Raw genomic sequence first — 15,476 nt, forward strand, 5'->3', positions numbered from 1 at the left:
TTTGACACGGGAGATATTAGATCCCATTGAAAGAATGATGACAGAAAACAATCAATAATATTTTTGTATTATAGTGACACCTATTCGCTACTCAGCAAACCAAACATGAAAAAACATAAGACGTTTAAATCATGTTTTTTGAGTGTGAAGTTGAAGGTAACCGAAATGCACAAAAATGTGCACACCGCCGCAACATAAGGTTTCTGAAATGCACAAATATGTGCCCACCGTAAGCAATGTGTTAACACATATGAGTTTGAAGGATGCTTACATATCGGATTAACAAAAAATTGCATACATAATCAACACATTCATATCTTTTACTCAAAAAAAAAAAAGTTACATAATATTTTTTTGTTTTTAAGTATTTATTTTGTTATTCTTTTTCTGTTTGTGTCATCTCAGGTCGCCCTGGTGTTGACTATCACTTCAGAGTAATTATCCTTGTCTTAGGGAGCTCTCAACAGTGTTTCGATGGCCTTGATCCCCGTCCAATCTCGTATATTCCGGAGCCAGGAGATCTGTCTTTTGCCCACACCTTGTCAACCTTCTATTTTGGCTTTTATGATTAGGTGCAATACCAATGGTAGCTTGTACTTCTCTCCTCTTAGCACATGCCGTAGATAGGACACCTTCCGGACCTCGTTATCAGTCAGCAACTGTTTCCTTGCTCTTGCTCTTTGGAGCACATTTCCGTTACTGACCATATCAGTCCATGGAATGCATTCTACGATGTATCCATATTTTGAATGCCTCTAATTGGTTCATAGTGCTGATCATTTTGTTATATTTAATATTTATGAGTAAAGCGTTTACTTTGTCGTTTATCATTTTTACTTTGTCATTATTTTTTCACTTTATATATCATGGGTGTACTGGCAAAAAACGTTAACTGGAAAATATGCGATTTTGACTTAATGATGAAGTATTATAAAGTTTTGAATGTTCTAAAAACTGGCTAAATACACCAAGTAGTTTGAAATGTCATATTAATCTGATTATAAAAGTAAATGCTACTGTAAATTTATAAGCGGGTATTTTATTTAGGCTAAAAGCTTTAAATAACAGGGATTATTCAAAAAGAGATTTGAGTTTTAACGTTTTTTGCCAGTGTACCCACGATATATAATCACTCATTGAAATTTTTTCTACCGGTTTCGAGACGTACCCGTCTCTTCATCAGGACAGTCACTTTATCAGCATGCAAACAATACTACCTTAGTATAATTATTCACTCACAACTACACAAAATGTTAATCACATGCGTTTTTAGTCGACCCGAGGACCAACCTAAACAATTTTTTTCAAATTAATGTTTTAATTAGTAAATACCACTATTTCTTAAAATCTGCTGTGATACGTGTTTCGATGCATTCCGCATCATTTTCAAACACTGTATGTTTACGGCGTTTGAAAATGATGCGGAATGTATCGAAACACGTGTCACAGTAGATTTTAAGAAATGGTGGTATTTATAAGTAAAAAATAAAAAATAATGGATAGATTTTACCACAAAGTGACTGCCGAATCAATTAATTTATTTATTTCAAAGTAAGTTAAGAAGTTTCACTTGTAACGCGCGAGAGTCTAACTAGTATTTTGTTACCTGAGTAATGTCTCCCTGGAGCTCCAGTCGCGGTTGCGATGCCAAGTGCGGGCGGCGCTACTCGCGAACAGTACAAGAAGCGCCGCCCCGACCAGAAGTCGCGCCACGCGGCCATGCTTCCACGCTGCTCGGGCCCCCGCAGTCACTACCAGGACGCTTCCCACACTAGAAATAATAATAATAAATCTATATTTCAACATACTTCTTTGACCTTCTGTCCTCCACTGCTGGATATAGTCCTATTCATATTTTTCCATTTTTTAGTTATGTTGCTGCTCGGCTGTTCAAACGCAAAACACAGCAAGGGACATTTTTTTGTAGTAGGTTTTTTTTTGCATTTTTGGACTAAATAGATGCTGCTTAGTCCAAAAATGCAAAAAAAAACGTACTACAAAACAATGACCCTAACTGTGTTTTAAGTTTGGACAGCCGTGCTTGCATCCAATTTCTACCCCCCACAACGGCTATGTTGTCGGACCATCTTTTTTGATCGTCTTTGATCTTCTTCCGATCCACATTTATTTTAATTTAAATAGAAAAATATTTGTGTTTTTATTGTTTACACAATTACTTCAATTTCATACTATATATTTCTGTGAGCCCAAGCGGCTCATTATTAGAAATAGGTATCAAATTGTGGTAGAGTGGATTCGAATCGAGAAACTCTGACTCAAGAGTCTTGTGGGGTCCTGTCTACCAACATGTCTCGCCCATGTGTTCCTAATTTCTCCATTTCTTATTTTATCTCTCAGGCTTAAACCAAGCATGGATCTTTCCATGGATGGCTGTGTGCGTTTGAGCTTTTCTGCGTTTCTTTTTGTCAGAGCCCATGGTCTCTAGTGCATATCGCTCACTTCTTTCAACAACGTCATATATCAAAAATCGTCAATTTTCAGTTCTTTTGTTTTCGGAATGCCCGGAAAATGTACTACATCCCAGCAAAAGCGGCATATTTTTAACTTCATATTTACCCGCTACAGGGCAGAAAGTTTGTTGCTTTTGGATTTTGAAGAAAAAGTATTGTTTTATTATTTTTTAAATAAACTTAATATTTTTCAAATGGAGAAAAAACATTCACGTTTTGCCTAAAAGATCTCTTGCACAGTAAAAAGTTCAGTAAGTGGCTTGATATTTATTTTTAGTACATTGTATTATATTTTTAAACTTTAAAAACGATATCCTGAAAAATCATATTTTTGATATATGACGTTGTTGAAAGGAGTGAGCGATATGTATTCACTGACAGTACGGCTGTCCAAACTTAAAACACAGTAAGGGACACTTTTTTTGTAGTACGTTTTTTTTGCTTTTTTGGACTAAGTAGAATCTTCTTAGTCCAAAAATGCATAAAAAACGTTCTAAAAAAAATGTCCCTTACTGTGTTTTGAGTTTGGATAGCCGAGTATGCAAGCTTCATACGTTTTTTTTTCTTTTTAGACGGGTCGTAATATCTTTACTCTCTAAAATGTGTTTGAGTTTGTCAAAAGCCGTCCAACTCATCAAACAAATAAATACAAATTACAATAATGTGCCTTCACGGTATTTTTTTCATGCGGAGGGCACATTTTACGGTACCTACCTACATATATTTATTTTTTTTTCGATTTCAGAAATATATTCCATAGTAAGTTCAACAAAATTAGTACTTAAAAAATTTAAGTCCCTAATGAAGAAACTTTTATAAAAAAGCAGCGATTCTTCAATTATTAAAGGGAGATAAATATTTTAATCTAATCTACAGTATGGCATTATTGCATGGGGAGGCTCATACAACAACATACTGAACTCAGTGAAAATAGTACAGAAAACCATAATTAAAGTCACCTTGAAAAAAAAACATATATCCAACAATATTATTATTTAAAAAATTTCAAGTCCCAAATATAGAATCCATTTATAAAAAAAACGCAATTTTTCAAATACTAAAGGGTGACAACTATATAAATTTAACAAAAAAATTATCACCGAGATTCTCAAACGATTTTTCTACTCCAAAATGCAACACCAAGCAATTTCAGCAAAACTTCAAATATTTGGCAATCAAACATTTCAATAAACTCCCTAAAGAAATAAAAAAATAGATGATTTAAAAATACTTAAAAAATTAAAGCTGTATACATTTAAATCTTGAAAAAATATACAAAAAAACTATTATATCTTTTATTGTATAACATTAAACCACGAGTGTAAGTCCCTCTCCAAGCACAAGAGCACAGTCTCTATTATGGAGAGGCATAGCGAATCGAAATATAAAAGTTCTCCATATGTATAAATGATTCAAATGTATTATGTTAAAAAACAAAAATGTAAATATATTAAATGAATAAAAAAAAATCATCTTTGAGATATCAAAATGATTTTACAATAACAAAATGCGATTCATATAGTACCTTGTGTGCTTATGAATAACTAAAAAGCGAAGAATAACATTGCTTTTAAAAATTGTAATATCGGTATTATGACATTAACATAAAGATATTTTTTAATGGAACGGATGCCTTTGTAGTCCTGTAGAAATGGAATATCAAACAGACACTCGAATTATGAAATTCGATGGAATCATCAAATGAGCTCTAAAAATTCAATCGTCCCAAGGAAAACATAATTTATTCTCAAATTATTTTCCTAGTGGCTGCTTACTTTGGACTAGGGCATGATCGTGAATTTATTTATGATATTCATGATTCTTGATTCATCTCTATTTTAAATAAAAATGCGGACAGTTCGACTGTGTGCGGGAAATTTGCCAGCTCTAAGTATTATACGTTCCACGAATAAACTAAGAATTCATTGTATTATTATTTATAAGAATATATATTTTCAGTCTATATTTTCGGGATCCTGAAGCCTTAAGGCCCAATATACGATAAACCGCAACTTAATTTTCTTTTAACGCAATTAAATGGATTGTAATGTATTTTTTTTTATTATAAACAAATAAAATTGCGTTTTGATTAATTAACATTTCGAATATCAAAAAAGCATTCTGACAACCCAACATGGACGACGAAAAAGTTAGAAATCTGGTTATTTATAGGGTTTACGACCTGTCATGGCTGGTTTAAGCGATAACTTTACACACGTGTAGCATTCACAGTTTTACCCACGATGGACAACAATTTTGGGAATTTGTATCTATCCTTAAATTGACACGTTCCTTCATATCTGAGTTCTCGGTACCATCTATGGTTGAGTTGAATCAGCATTTTATTTAACGGTGACCCTTATGAATTTTAATGTAAGATTTTTACCGAATTTTTAAATATACTTAACAAAACATAATTTGAAATTTTATAATTTGGCCACTTATTTTATTCACAATATTTTGAGTGACAGACTTCAACAATCTTCTTCATCTATGTTGAGATGTCAATATAAAGAATTCTTAAGAGGAGAAACCCAGATTTGTGAGCAAAGATTTGGAAACACTCGAGATTATGCAGTCTGACTTTGTCTCAAAGATGTAAGGAAATTGGCACAAAATAATTAAAGTAAGCGGCGTTTCATCAAGAACACGACTTTGTAATACATTGGACTGTTAACCTTTAATATGCTCCACCTTTCATACGTTACATAATACAGGAATAAAGCTTCGTAAGCTATGCTGAAAGCACGCGAAACATTTGAAGGAAGTGAACCAGGGCCGTATCAAGTTCTTTATTCCCGTTTAATATTGCACGGGGCCCAGAAAGCTACCTCTGAAAGGACTCCCTTCAATCCCAGCATGGAAGCATACTTGTATTGTAGCTCATAAAGCGCAAACCTTTTCATCTTATGAAATCGCGAAATGACAATGTACATTTCATAGTAAATATTTCATATTATTTTATTTTACTAAAATACACCGAAAGAGTAAATACGTTCGAATAATTGATAAAAAAATAATGAAATATGCGATCATTTCGATAAAAAGGATATTTATTTAAGATTGATAATTTAATATCATAAAATTGAGTGTGTTTTGACAATCTTAAAATTTGACTGAGAAAAATCAACGTTATTTTTGAAAGGAAAACAAGATCCTTTATTTGAAATATCCCATACATTATTTACTCAAGTAATAGTAAGATAAGTCAAGAAAAATGTCTGTTAGAATTTTTTTTTTTTTTTACATTTTGACTGTGCTGAAATACTTGTTTACGAATCGCTTCAAGAACGTCATAACTCAAAAAAACTTGATTTTTCAGGAGAACGTTTTTTAAGTTTAAAAATATAACACAATGTATTAAAAATAAATATCAAGCCACTTACTGAACTTTTTACTGTGCAAGAGACCTTTTAGGCAAAATGTGAATGTTTTTTCTCCATTTGAAAAATATTAAGTTTATTTAAAAAATAATAAAACAATACTTTTTCTTCAAAATCCAAAAGCAACAAACTTTCTGCCCTGTAGCGGGTAAATATTAAGTTAAAAATATGCCGCTTTTGCTGGGAGATAGTACATTTTCCGGGCATTCCGAAAACATAAGAACTGAAAATTGACGATTTTTTGACAACTTGATTGAAAATTGACAACAGATCTTTTTAGGTAAAACCTGAAAGTTTTTTTTTCCATTTGAATAATATTAAGTATTTAAAAAATAATTATTAAACAATACCTTTTCTTCAAAATGCAAAAACAACACTTTTTGCCCTGTAGTGGGTAAATATTAAGTTAAAAATATGCCTCTTTTGCTGGGATACAGTAAATTTTCTGAGCATTCCGAAAACATGCACAACTGAAAATTTACGATGTTCGATTTATGACGTTCTTGAAAGGAGTGAGCGAAATATGGTTTTCTCCACTTAGGGAAATATTTCTACTTTCATTTTTGACATTTTACAATTGCTGACGAAAAATATGTAAAACTACTATTTAAAAATAATCCGGGGTTCAGATCTCGCATTGGATGTATGTAAAAGAGTCACTGCTTAATAAAAGCTATCTCTATCCTACATAGATGGCTGTAGTAAACTCATTGACTGTGTCATGAGATTGATTATATATTTAGGAGTTTCAAAAATCTCAGTAGTATGATTGTCTATCATGGGTAGAATGGTGAATGTTGAACGTGTGTAAAGTGATCATTTAACCAGCCTATGACAGGTATAAGCTTTGTAAATACCCAGATTACTTGCATATCCTTCTTTATCTATGTTAAAATGTAAAAGCAATATAATTTTGTAGACGTTTTTGTAATAAAAAAATATTGGTATTGTATATTACTATTTAAAAAATGTATTAACATTGAAATAAGGTTTATTTTTCCTATGTAAAGAAATTGATTTTACGAATTTCATGTAAAGTAGCCAAAAAAACCTTAACAGGACATTTTACAAATGGTTTCTAAGGAAGGCATTAAATACTATGAAATCATTTTAATTGTCGCTTAATATTTTCCGTAGGCAATTTTATAATTCCCGCGTAATTATACTATAAAAGAATATTTTTAATGTCATTAAAAGATCTTTTAGTTTTCGGAAGACAATGAGAGACGCCCAAAGGGTTTAAAAAAAACAGTACTTATTTTTATACAGAAGAAAAAAAAAACATTCCGATTTTAAGGGTGTTGAATGAAATTCAAATATAATCTTAGCTGAAATTTCGTTATCGAAAATGAAAAATTGAATGGATTCCATTTTCACATACTGTTTGATTAATAACAAAAAAAACAATTCTAATCAATACATTGCAAATAAAATAAAATGCAAAATAAATAAAATACTAACAGTGAAAGCTAGACTGGGAGTTCAAAATGGCGTCTCGGAAGTGAACCCTGGGAGTTGGTAAAAGAAGGACGAAAGTAGACTAAATGCAGTCGAAATAAGATCTCCCAGACGAATGTGCGACAGTATGATGCTTGATAGATATTCGGTGATATAAGAAGGAATGCAAGGCTTTATCATAAGGGTTATCGGTAAAATTAAGAAAGGTGTTTTGAGATGGTTTGGTCATGTGGAAAGAATGGGTAAGGAAAGAAAGATAAAACCAATTTGTGAGACGAATGTAATTAGCAAATGACGGCCAAGGAAAACTTGGCATGATTAAGTGTGTCCAATACTAAACAGCAGTCAGGTCATGAGTCGGAATAATCGGCAAGTATGTATATTTGAGTAGATGTATGAATGTGGTAGAGGCGAAGAATATTTGCACAGAACAGAGTGCTGAGGCGGTCTATTCTCTATGCCTAGCCCCGTGGGAAACGGCGTGATGGCTAGTTGGTCAATCAGTTTCTATGTTAATATTTATTGATTTATAATTAATGTTTATAATCAATGCATTGCTTTCAAAATATTTTCGAATCGTAAAATGTTTTGTGTTTTTGTGACTTAAAGTCTACGTTTAAGATTTTTGTATCGTATAGTCGTTCATCCAAATTTATAATTTTTTACCTTGGAATGTAGAGGACACGTTCGGCCACCACGAATCCAACAGTAACGAAAAGATTGGCAGCAGGAAGAAACGGAAGTATCAACAGGAGCATTCCGAGGACGACAGGGACGTGACGTTGTTGCTGAAAAAAAACGTAAATCAACGTACAACTTATAATACATATAAAAAATTTACCTTTATAACCACATTCTAAGACGTACACATGTACTCATTACCTTTATACACACATTCTAAAACGTACATATTATATTTTGTATTTTATTTATTGTTTCGGCATCAACTTTGTGGTAAGACATGTTACAATGATTAAAGAAAACACTTCGTTTTTTACTACTTGAGTTTTATTATAGACTACATGTTTCAGAAGTTCAACTTCCATCATTCAGGTCTGTATAATAATAATATGTTATTATACAGACCTGAATGACGGAAGTTTAACTTCTGAAACATGTAGTCGATAATAAAATTCAAGTGGTAAAAAACGAAGTGTTTTCTTTAATCATTATATTTTGTATATTAAAAGCATTGTTAACTTTGTGGTATACATGTAGGTAAGTGACATTGTATTGAAAGAAGGACCTACAACCTGAAGACGAGGAGAGCTGATCCTAACAGTTTACAAAGACGATAAGTTGGGATGAAGCCATGAAGAAGAGCCTAGTAAAGTACAAATTAAATTTGAGAAAATGCGTTCATTGTCCAATATAGTATTTTTATGGTAATTGCATTTATTATTTACCTTGCTTATTATGTACAAGGTTTATAGAACATTATGTGGATTTTTGTTTCTTTCAACTAATTAAAAATGTTTTTATTTGCTTTCCAGCATTTCCTAATTGCTGGGAGGAAACCACGTTAAACTCCTCAGGAGAAGGCGGACTGTTGACTGCCATCAGCAGACCTTTCGTTCCACTAGAAGAGGGTTTGGCATTTTGTATCCTAGATAAATTTTATGTTACCAATATCCTTCATTATTTTTATGATGTATGATACCAAAATATAATCCAATCTAGTATACTGACCTCCATATCTGTAAGGCTTCTATATATGAGCAGTAGAGCCGCTCCACACGCCACACAGGTGACGAGGTTTCGGGAGTCACTGACCGTAGTCACAAGAGGAACGGATCCCATTTGCCAATCGTGGGACAAAGTGGCCGGACACAGGAGCAGCCACCAGTTGAAGGCTGCCAGGTAGCAGAATGTCATCAGCCTTGAAGAAAAAAGAGGTCAAAAATGGAATCCGATGAAGAATATCTACAAATAAACTATCACAATTATTTGAATATTTTTATTTTTGTATAGATTTAGCGTTTAATGTGTAGAACTTCATTTTAATTTGTGTATTAAATGTTAAATCACACACTGATTTTTGAGTCTACTAAGTTGTATTTCATTGTTAAAAAACACATAAAAATCAGTTTTGTGACAATTGTTTCGTTTAGTTATGGCATGTTAACAAATGTCATATCTAGGCAAAACAATTGTCACGAAATTGATTTTAGTGTGTTTTTTAAAAATTGATTTAATTCATAAACTATCATAATGCTGAAAAAGAAAATTCTGAAAGGTCCGTTGATTTTTTTAAACTGAAATGTTCACATACGGACACGTTAACGAATAGTTAATTTCATTTTAGTGGAAATGTTGAGATTGCATTAGTTGATACGGCACGTTTTAGTAATAATATCAATCCTATTCAAAATTTAAATTTAACTTTGTACATACCAGCAATTATTATTCCATAAATGCGACACGTGTTTCGATGTACTCTCTACTTCGAACATCGTTTGTAAATAATGTGGAGTGCACCAAAACACGTGTGATACATATAGTTTAATCCGTGGTATGTATCAAGCTCTCTTCATATGTCAAAATTTAATAAATATTGAAATTGTAAAAGAGAAATACAATCCAAATACAAAAAAAATATATTTTATTCAAATAGTCGAGACATTTTGAATATTATTAACAAAAGATAAATGTTAAAAAAAATGGTATTACACAAAGTAATCAATTGATGGTAACGAGAGTGATAAATGTTAAGTTTCTCAAAGGTATTTATATTAAAATATATAATTAATTAAAAAAAACATTGCTACTACTCGTACAGTGCAACAAATATCAAAAATGCAAATGAAATAAAATGTTAAAAATACAAATATACATTCATGAAACGAGTAGAGGACATGTCATATTAACAAAATAGGCTTTAGAAATGAAAAAAAAATCAAATAAAATCAGGTGTATTCGACCTGTATAATGCACTGATTTTCTCTTAGTAATTTATATATACGAGTACGTACATATATAAATGCATCAAATATTTAATTTTCTTAGGAATAAATCTGTAACAGTAACTGCAAAGTGTTCCCACTCTGGATTTGAGTAATTGAATCAGGTCGTTGAATTTCCATGAAAAATTATTCCGATCTCGGGAATTAAAAAATATTCAAATTCAATTACGCGTTTTACACAATTGATATGGAAATGATGATGGATAATTTCATAATTCTGGATCCAGGCGCGACGAACGTAATTAAATTCAATGAAGTTTTCCCCAAAAAAACGTTATCTCTGTCGTTCAATCGAATTTATGATTGAAATGGAAAATTCGGACCAAATTAATGTAATAATAGCCTTCCTGTATCTGCGATGGTAGGTAAATGCAAAAAGGTTCACATAAGAACATTATCAGAAATGGTTATTTCGTTTCCAACAACAATCAATTAAATTAATGTAGACATTAAAACTAGTACGAATTATATTATGTTATATTGGCAGATCTTGAATAGTCTACAAAGATTTTTCAATTTCAATTAAAATTTTTCAATTTATTCAATAAAAAAATATATATATACATAACAAACAATATTCAAGGCGTATATATTAAAAGTAAGCAATAAGACTTAAAGGTGTAGAAGAATCCCGCTTCGGAAAACTCCTTCGGACACATGGAACAGATCGATATCCAATAACATAGCGGTAGCTCTTCCTACAGGCATAACCACCGGCAGGTTGGTCCTGTGTATAGGAATGTGAAACAATCTATGCCGACGCTGTCTTAGGTAACTATCGGGAACATACAGACCAATGCTCTGGATAATTTCAGGATTATCGATCATACCGCGCAACAATCGATAAAAATGCGTAATCAAATACACATTCCTTCTAGTCTCTAAACTATTGTAGCCAAGCATACCCTGGAGAAACTGGGTCGGGTAGAGCCAAGGATAATAGCCGTACTCTCTCATGATGACTCGTTTCTAAGCATGTCCACTTGTGGATTACTTCATAAGGAAACAAAACCTTTGCAGAGAAAACTGTTTACTTTTAAAAAATGACCCTGAAGAGCGTATGTACTTGATTTATCAGTATGCAGAATTCTATATTATTTTATGAATTACTTTTAAGTACGTATTAAAACTGTTTATGAGATATTTTTTATGATTTAATTTGTAATTTTATGCTACGAATCCAATTTGAATGAAGAAGATATAAAAACATTTTTTTTATCTATAATTAATTTTTACAATATCGTCCTTTTGATTTTTTTGCCAAGTCGTGACGATATTTTTTCTAAAAAGATTGTAATGTGTGTTAAAGTAAATGTTAAAAATTATTATAATGCGATAACATAACAAAAAGTGTAAAAAAACAATGGCAAATTTTTACTGTGCGATTGATTTTTGTACATGTTAAACCCTGATGATGACAAGGTTCTTGTCGAAACCAGTTGGAGAAAAAATGTATCAATAAAATAGTGTTTTACTTAGTAAATACCACTATTAAAAGTGGTATTTACTAAGAGTGGTATTAACTAAATAAAACATTAATTAAAAATGGATAGATTTTACTACAGAGTGACTGCCGAATCAGTTAATGAAAAAATAAAAAAAGTGGTTGAAAACAAACATGTTTTATCTTTATAATGTTTCTAAAGACTTTCATTCATTTCTCTTAATGTGAGCATTCAATTGAGGGGATATGAAAATATTACCTGACATATATGCTGGGGTGGAATGCTGTGGGGTTATCCTGCTGGGAGAACTTGGGCAGGGATCCTTGCAGGAGGGCCAGCCTTACAGCCAGGAGGAGAGCTAGAGACAGGACGACCTTGGCGGCCCTGCGCGACAGCTGAGCAGCGCCGTCGTTCCATCTCACCTCCACAACAGTTCTGGAAGGATCCCGAATCGAAAATCAAATAAATTATCTATTTCGAAGCAGTTTTAACTTTTTCTTATTGATTGTATATGCAGACAGTTGGTAGAATTCCATATTGAATAGTTGGGTAATATATCCAAAATTAAACAAGGTTTATTGGATTGAATTCTACATTTATTTATGTATATGTTAATACGTGACGCATTTCGTCTTATTAAGACGTTATCAAACACTCTAAGAGTATATACATAAATAAATGTAAAATTCAATCCAATAAACCTTGTTTAATTATGGATATATTACCCAACAATAGTTGTATCAATAATCATGATAGTTGATGAAAAAATTCTCAATCATTTATTATGAGAGCATTTCTAAACTAGAATTAGATAACGAATAACTTTTTGAGCGTAGGTTTTCCTTCTTCACCTCCTTTTTCTTCTGACATTTATTCAAATTCATGTGATGCATAGGGCACCGCATGCAAACGGTGCGATGTTTTTTTTTGGATGGAAGTTGCATTTATTAGTTGTGTCGGGTTGTGGTCCCGTGTCTAGTGTCGCGGACTCTTAAGTCAAAGTTTCTATGTTCAAACCCACTCTACCACAATTTGATACCTATTTATAAAAATGAGCAGTTTAGGCTTAGAGAAATAATATAAAAATGAAATATTTGTTCAAATAATGAAAACACAAATATTTATCTTTTTTCTTAAAAAAAAACATATATATTGCTTATTATGTTTAATTTTAATCTGTGTTGGAATCAGGAGGGATAAAATAGTGTAGACCAATCAGGAACATCTTAGCATATGCTCATTGGTGGGAGGAACGACGCGATGTTAAGTCGACGTGATTTTTATATTTATTTTTTAAAGGAATAATCCGTAAGTCTGTACATTGAGGTGCTTTTTTGCAAGTTATAATTATTGCTAAGGATAGAGAAAGTAAATGTAAAAAAAAAACATCACAACACTCATAATAATTGAGAATAAATCTTTCCCTAATTTGTTATGCGATTGGCGGGAATGGAAACCGCGACGCCAGTTTTACAGTTGAGCGTCCACCTAACGACGCCACGGCACGCCACGTCATTCAGTTCGTTGATTCTGAGCTCCAGGTTTATGGATATAGGAATGAAATACGTTTGATATAATGCATATGATAAGTAAAGGAGCTGACAAATTTATGAACGTAATTAGTGAAAGAAAATGGCACTTAAATTTTAAGATGGAGTGTGCGCTGATCTTGAATGACAATTTATTATTCTTGCCATTATTCACACCCTTGTCAATATGGGAGTATAATCGCCAACTAGCCATAAATTTTCTTAAAATTGGTAATATAGAAACCGTAAGTGGTTTATGAAGATTGTACGCACTGAATAATATGATACTTGACTCCAAAAATACAAGGTTAGTAAATAATAATTTTCTAAGATAATAAGAAATACACAAACACACACACTAATATGTACATATATTCTTCTAGATCTAAGACTTTTAGATCTAGAAGCGGAATACACTTGACAGAGTTGATGAAATAGATGCTACACGGGAAAGGAAATAGAAGAGGCAAAGTAAGTAGGAAGAATATAATAGGCGAAAAGCTTGACGTGGTGAAACCACGTTTCTCCTCTAGCCTGGCAAAAATAATCAATTATCAATCGTTTAATTTAATTAGTCTTAGGTAAATTTTTTTTTCTGTGCGCGCAAATATTTTTTATGGCTCCGACCTTTTATAATTTACCTGTCATAAAACTAAAATATATTTAAAAGGTTTGAATCATAAAAAAACTGTCGCCAACCCGCTGGCCTTTGAGGGATAATAGATGTTTGCCGGCGGTCATTTATCCTAAGAGCATTCTTTATTATATTATAAATAAAATTAAGGCTAATTGAAATGTCTAGACGTTGAGAATTTTGGGGGTGGAAACAAGCGCACCGTCAGCCAATGAAAAATGGTTTCGAGGGCGTGATCTTCAAGGAGAGAAACCGAATATAACGGGAAGAAATCAGTGGGATCGATCTCTCTTGGAAGCCAACAGTTGGAAGGATCAGTTGGGAGGAATCAGTCGTAAAAGGAAAGACCGACCAGTCGGACTGGTCGGAATAATCACTTGGAAGTCGGGGACTTAGAAGCCAGGACTTGGAAGTCTCTTGGAAGCCAACAATTGGAAGGATCAGTTGGAGGGAGTAAGTCGTAAGAGGAGATCGACCAGTCGGACGGCTGGTCAGTCAGAAGACACAGAGAAGAAGAGGAGTTGGAAGGAGCATTCGGGAAATCAGTGGGATCGAGGAGTTGGAAGGAGCAGTCGGGAGAGATCAGGGGGATCGAGCAGTCGGGAGAAATCAGTTAGAAGGAGCATACCTACACCAGGTTTTAAGACTTAAGTGAGGAGAAGAGCGGGAGCTCTACGCAGGGAGAGAGAAGATAGAAAAAAGGGATTTACTCATCCGGAGTATCAAAAGCAGACCCACGCCGGGTCATAAGCCTCAAATTAAGAGCTGAAGCTCTACTAGGAGAAGAAGAAGATAAGAAGCAAGAATCATCGCACGGCGGCCCGTCATAAGAAGAACCTCATCCCAGCATCCAACGGCGCAGCTTTTTCACACAGGATCACGGCCACCCCAGCATCCCACGGCGCATCTTTTCCACCAAAGGTTAGAATAAGTTTAATTTAAGATAGGATTAATTAATTTTAAGCTAATTTAAGATAGCGGATAAGATTAGTTTAAGTTAAAGTCACTTTCGTATAATTATTATATTTTTAATTAAATTAATTTAAGTATATTTTTTGTGCAGAATTTTCTTTCATCTCCCTACCCCTCCTTCTAATATTCCCAAGGTATATCAGCTTGATAAGGTGGGCGACGTCAAGCTTATGGCACTCGGAGTTGCATACTCTTACTCGTACCATCTTGTTAAATCAATCGAAAAGGTGTGCAAACTCCTTAAGGTATCAAATTGAGGTAAAATATTTGTCACTATTAATAAAAAAATGGATAATATAGTATGATTATTAATTAATTTTTCAACTATTCGAACGTACCTCGAGATAAAGCATTATTAATAATTTGTAGAAGTATTTGATTAAGAAGATAATTTATTGTATAAACGAAAGATGTTTTGATGGATTCAGTTCAAGTTTTGGGTAAATTAACGTCGAATAATCAATATTATGAGATTTTGCGTAGGAAAGTTGCCGCAACAAGGATAATTTATCATCTTGACTTGATATTTCAGATTGAATCCTTTAATGTACAAAAGGATTTATTCATCCGAATAAGGCACAAGATAAATGAACAGCTGCTATGTTTAATTGATAAATGTCA

General features: G+C 32.8%; 1 protein-coding gene across 1 annotated transcript in view; it reads right to left on the bottom strand.

Annotated features, from left to right (window-relative positions):
- Positions 1-15,476, bottom strand: part of LOC148303425 (protein O-mannosyl-transferase TMTC1-like) — a 349,351-nt gene that overhangs the window by 5,404 nt on the left and 328,471 nt on the right. The window contains exons 5-8 of the mRNA XM_088269968.1: positions 11,979-12,155; positions 9,002-9,191; positions 7,979-8,100; positions 1,607-1,771 (exon numbers count right to left, since the gene is read on the bottom strand). Coding sequence (XP_088126094.1) covers positions 1,607-1,771; positions 7,979-8,100; positions 9,002-9,191; positions 11,979-12,155 — 654 coding nt within the window. The remainder of the gene's footprint in view (positions 1-1,606; positions 1,772-7,978; positions 8,101-9,001; positions 9,192-11,978; positions 12,156-15,476) is intronic.

The sequence above is a fragment of the Brachycentrus maculatus genome, unplaced genomic scaffold (genome assembly GCF_059751285.1).
Source record: "Brachycentrus maculatus isolate JH-2025_06_01 unplaced genomic scaffold, ASM5975128v1 h1tg000369l, whole genome shotgun sequence".
NCBI lineage: Eukaryota > Metazoa > Arthropoda > Insecta > Trichoptera > Brachycentridae > Brachycentrus > Brachycentrus maculatus.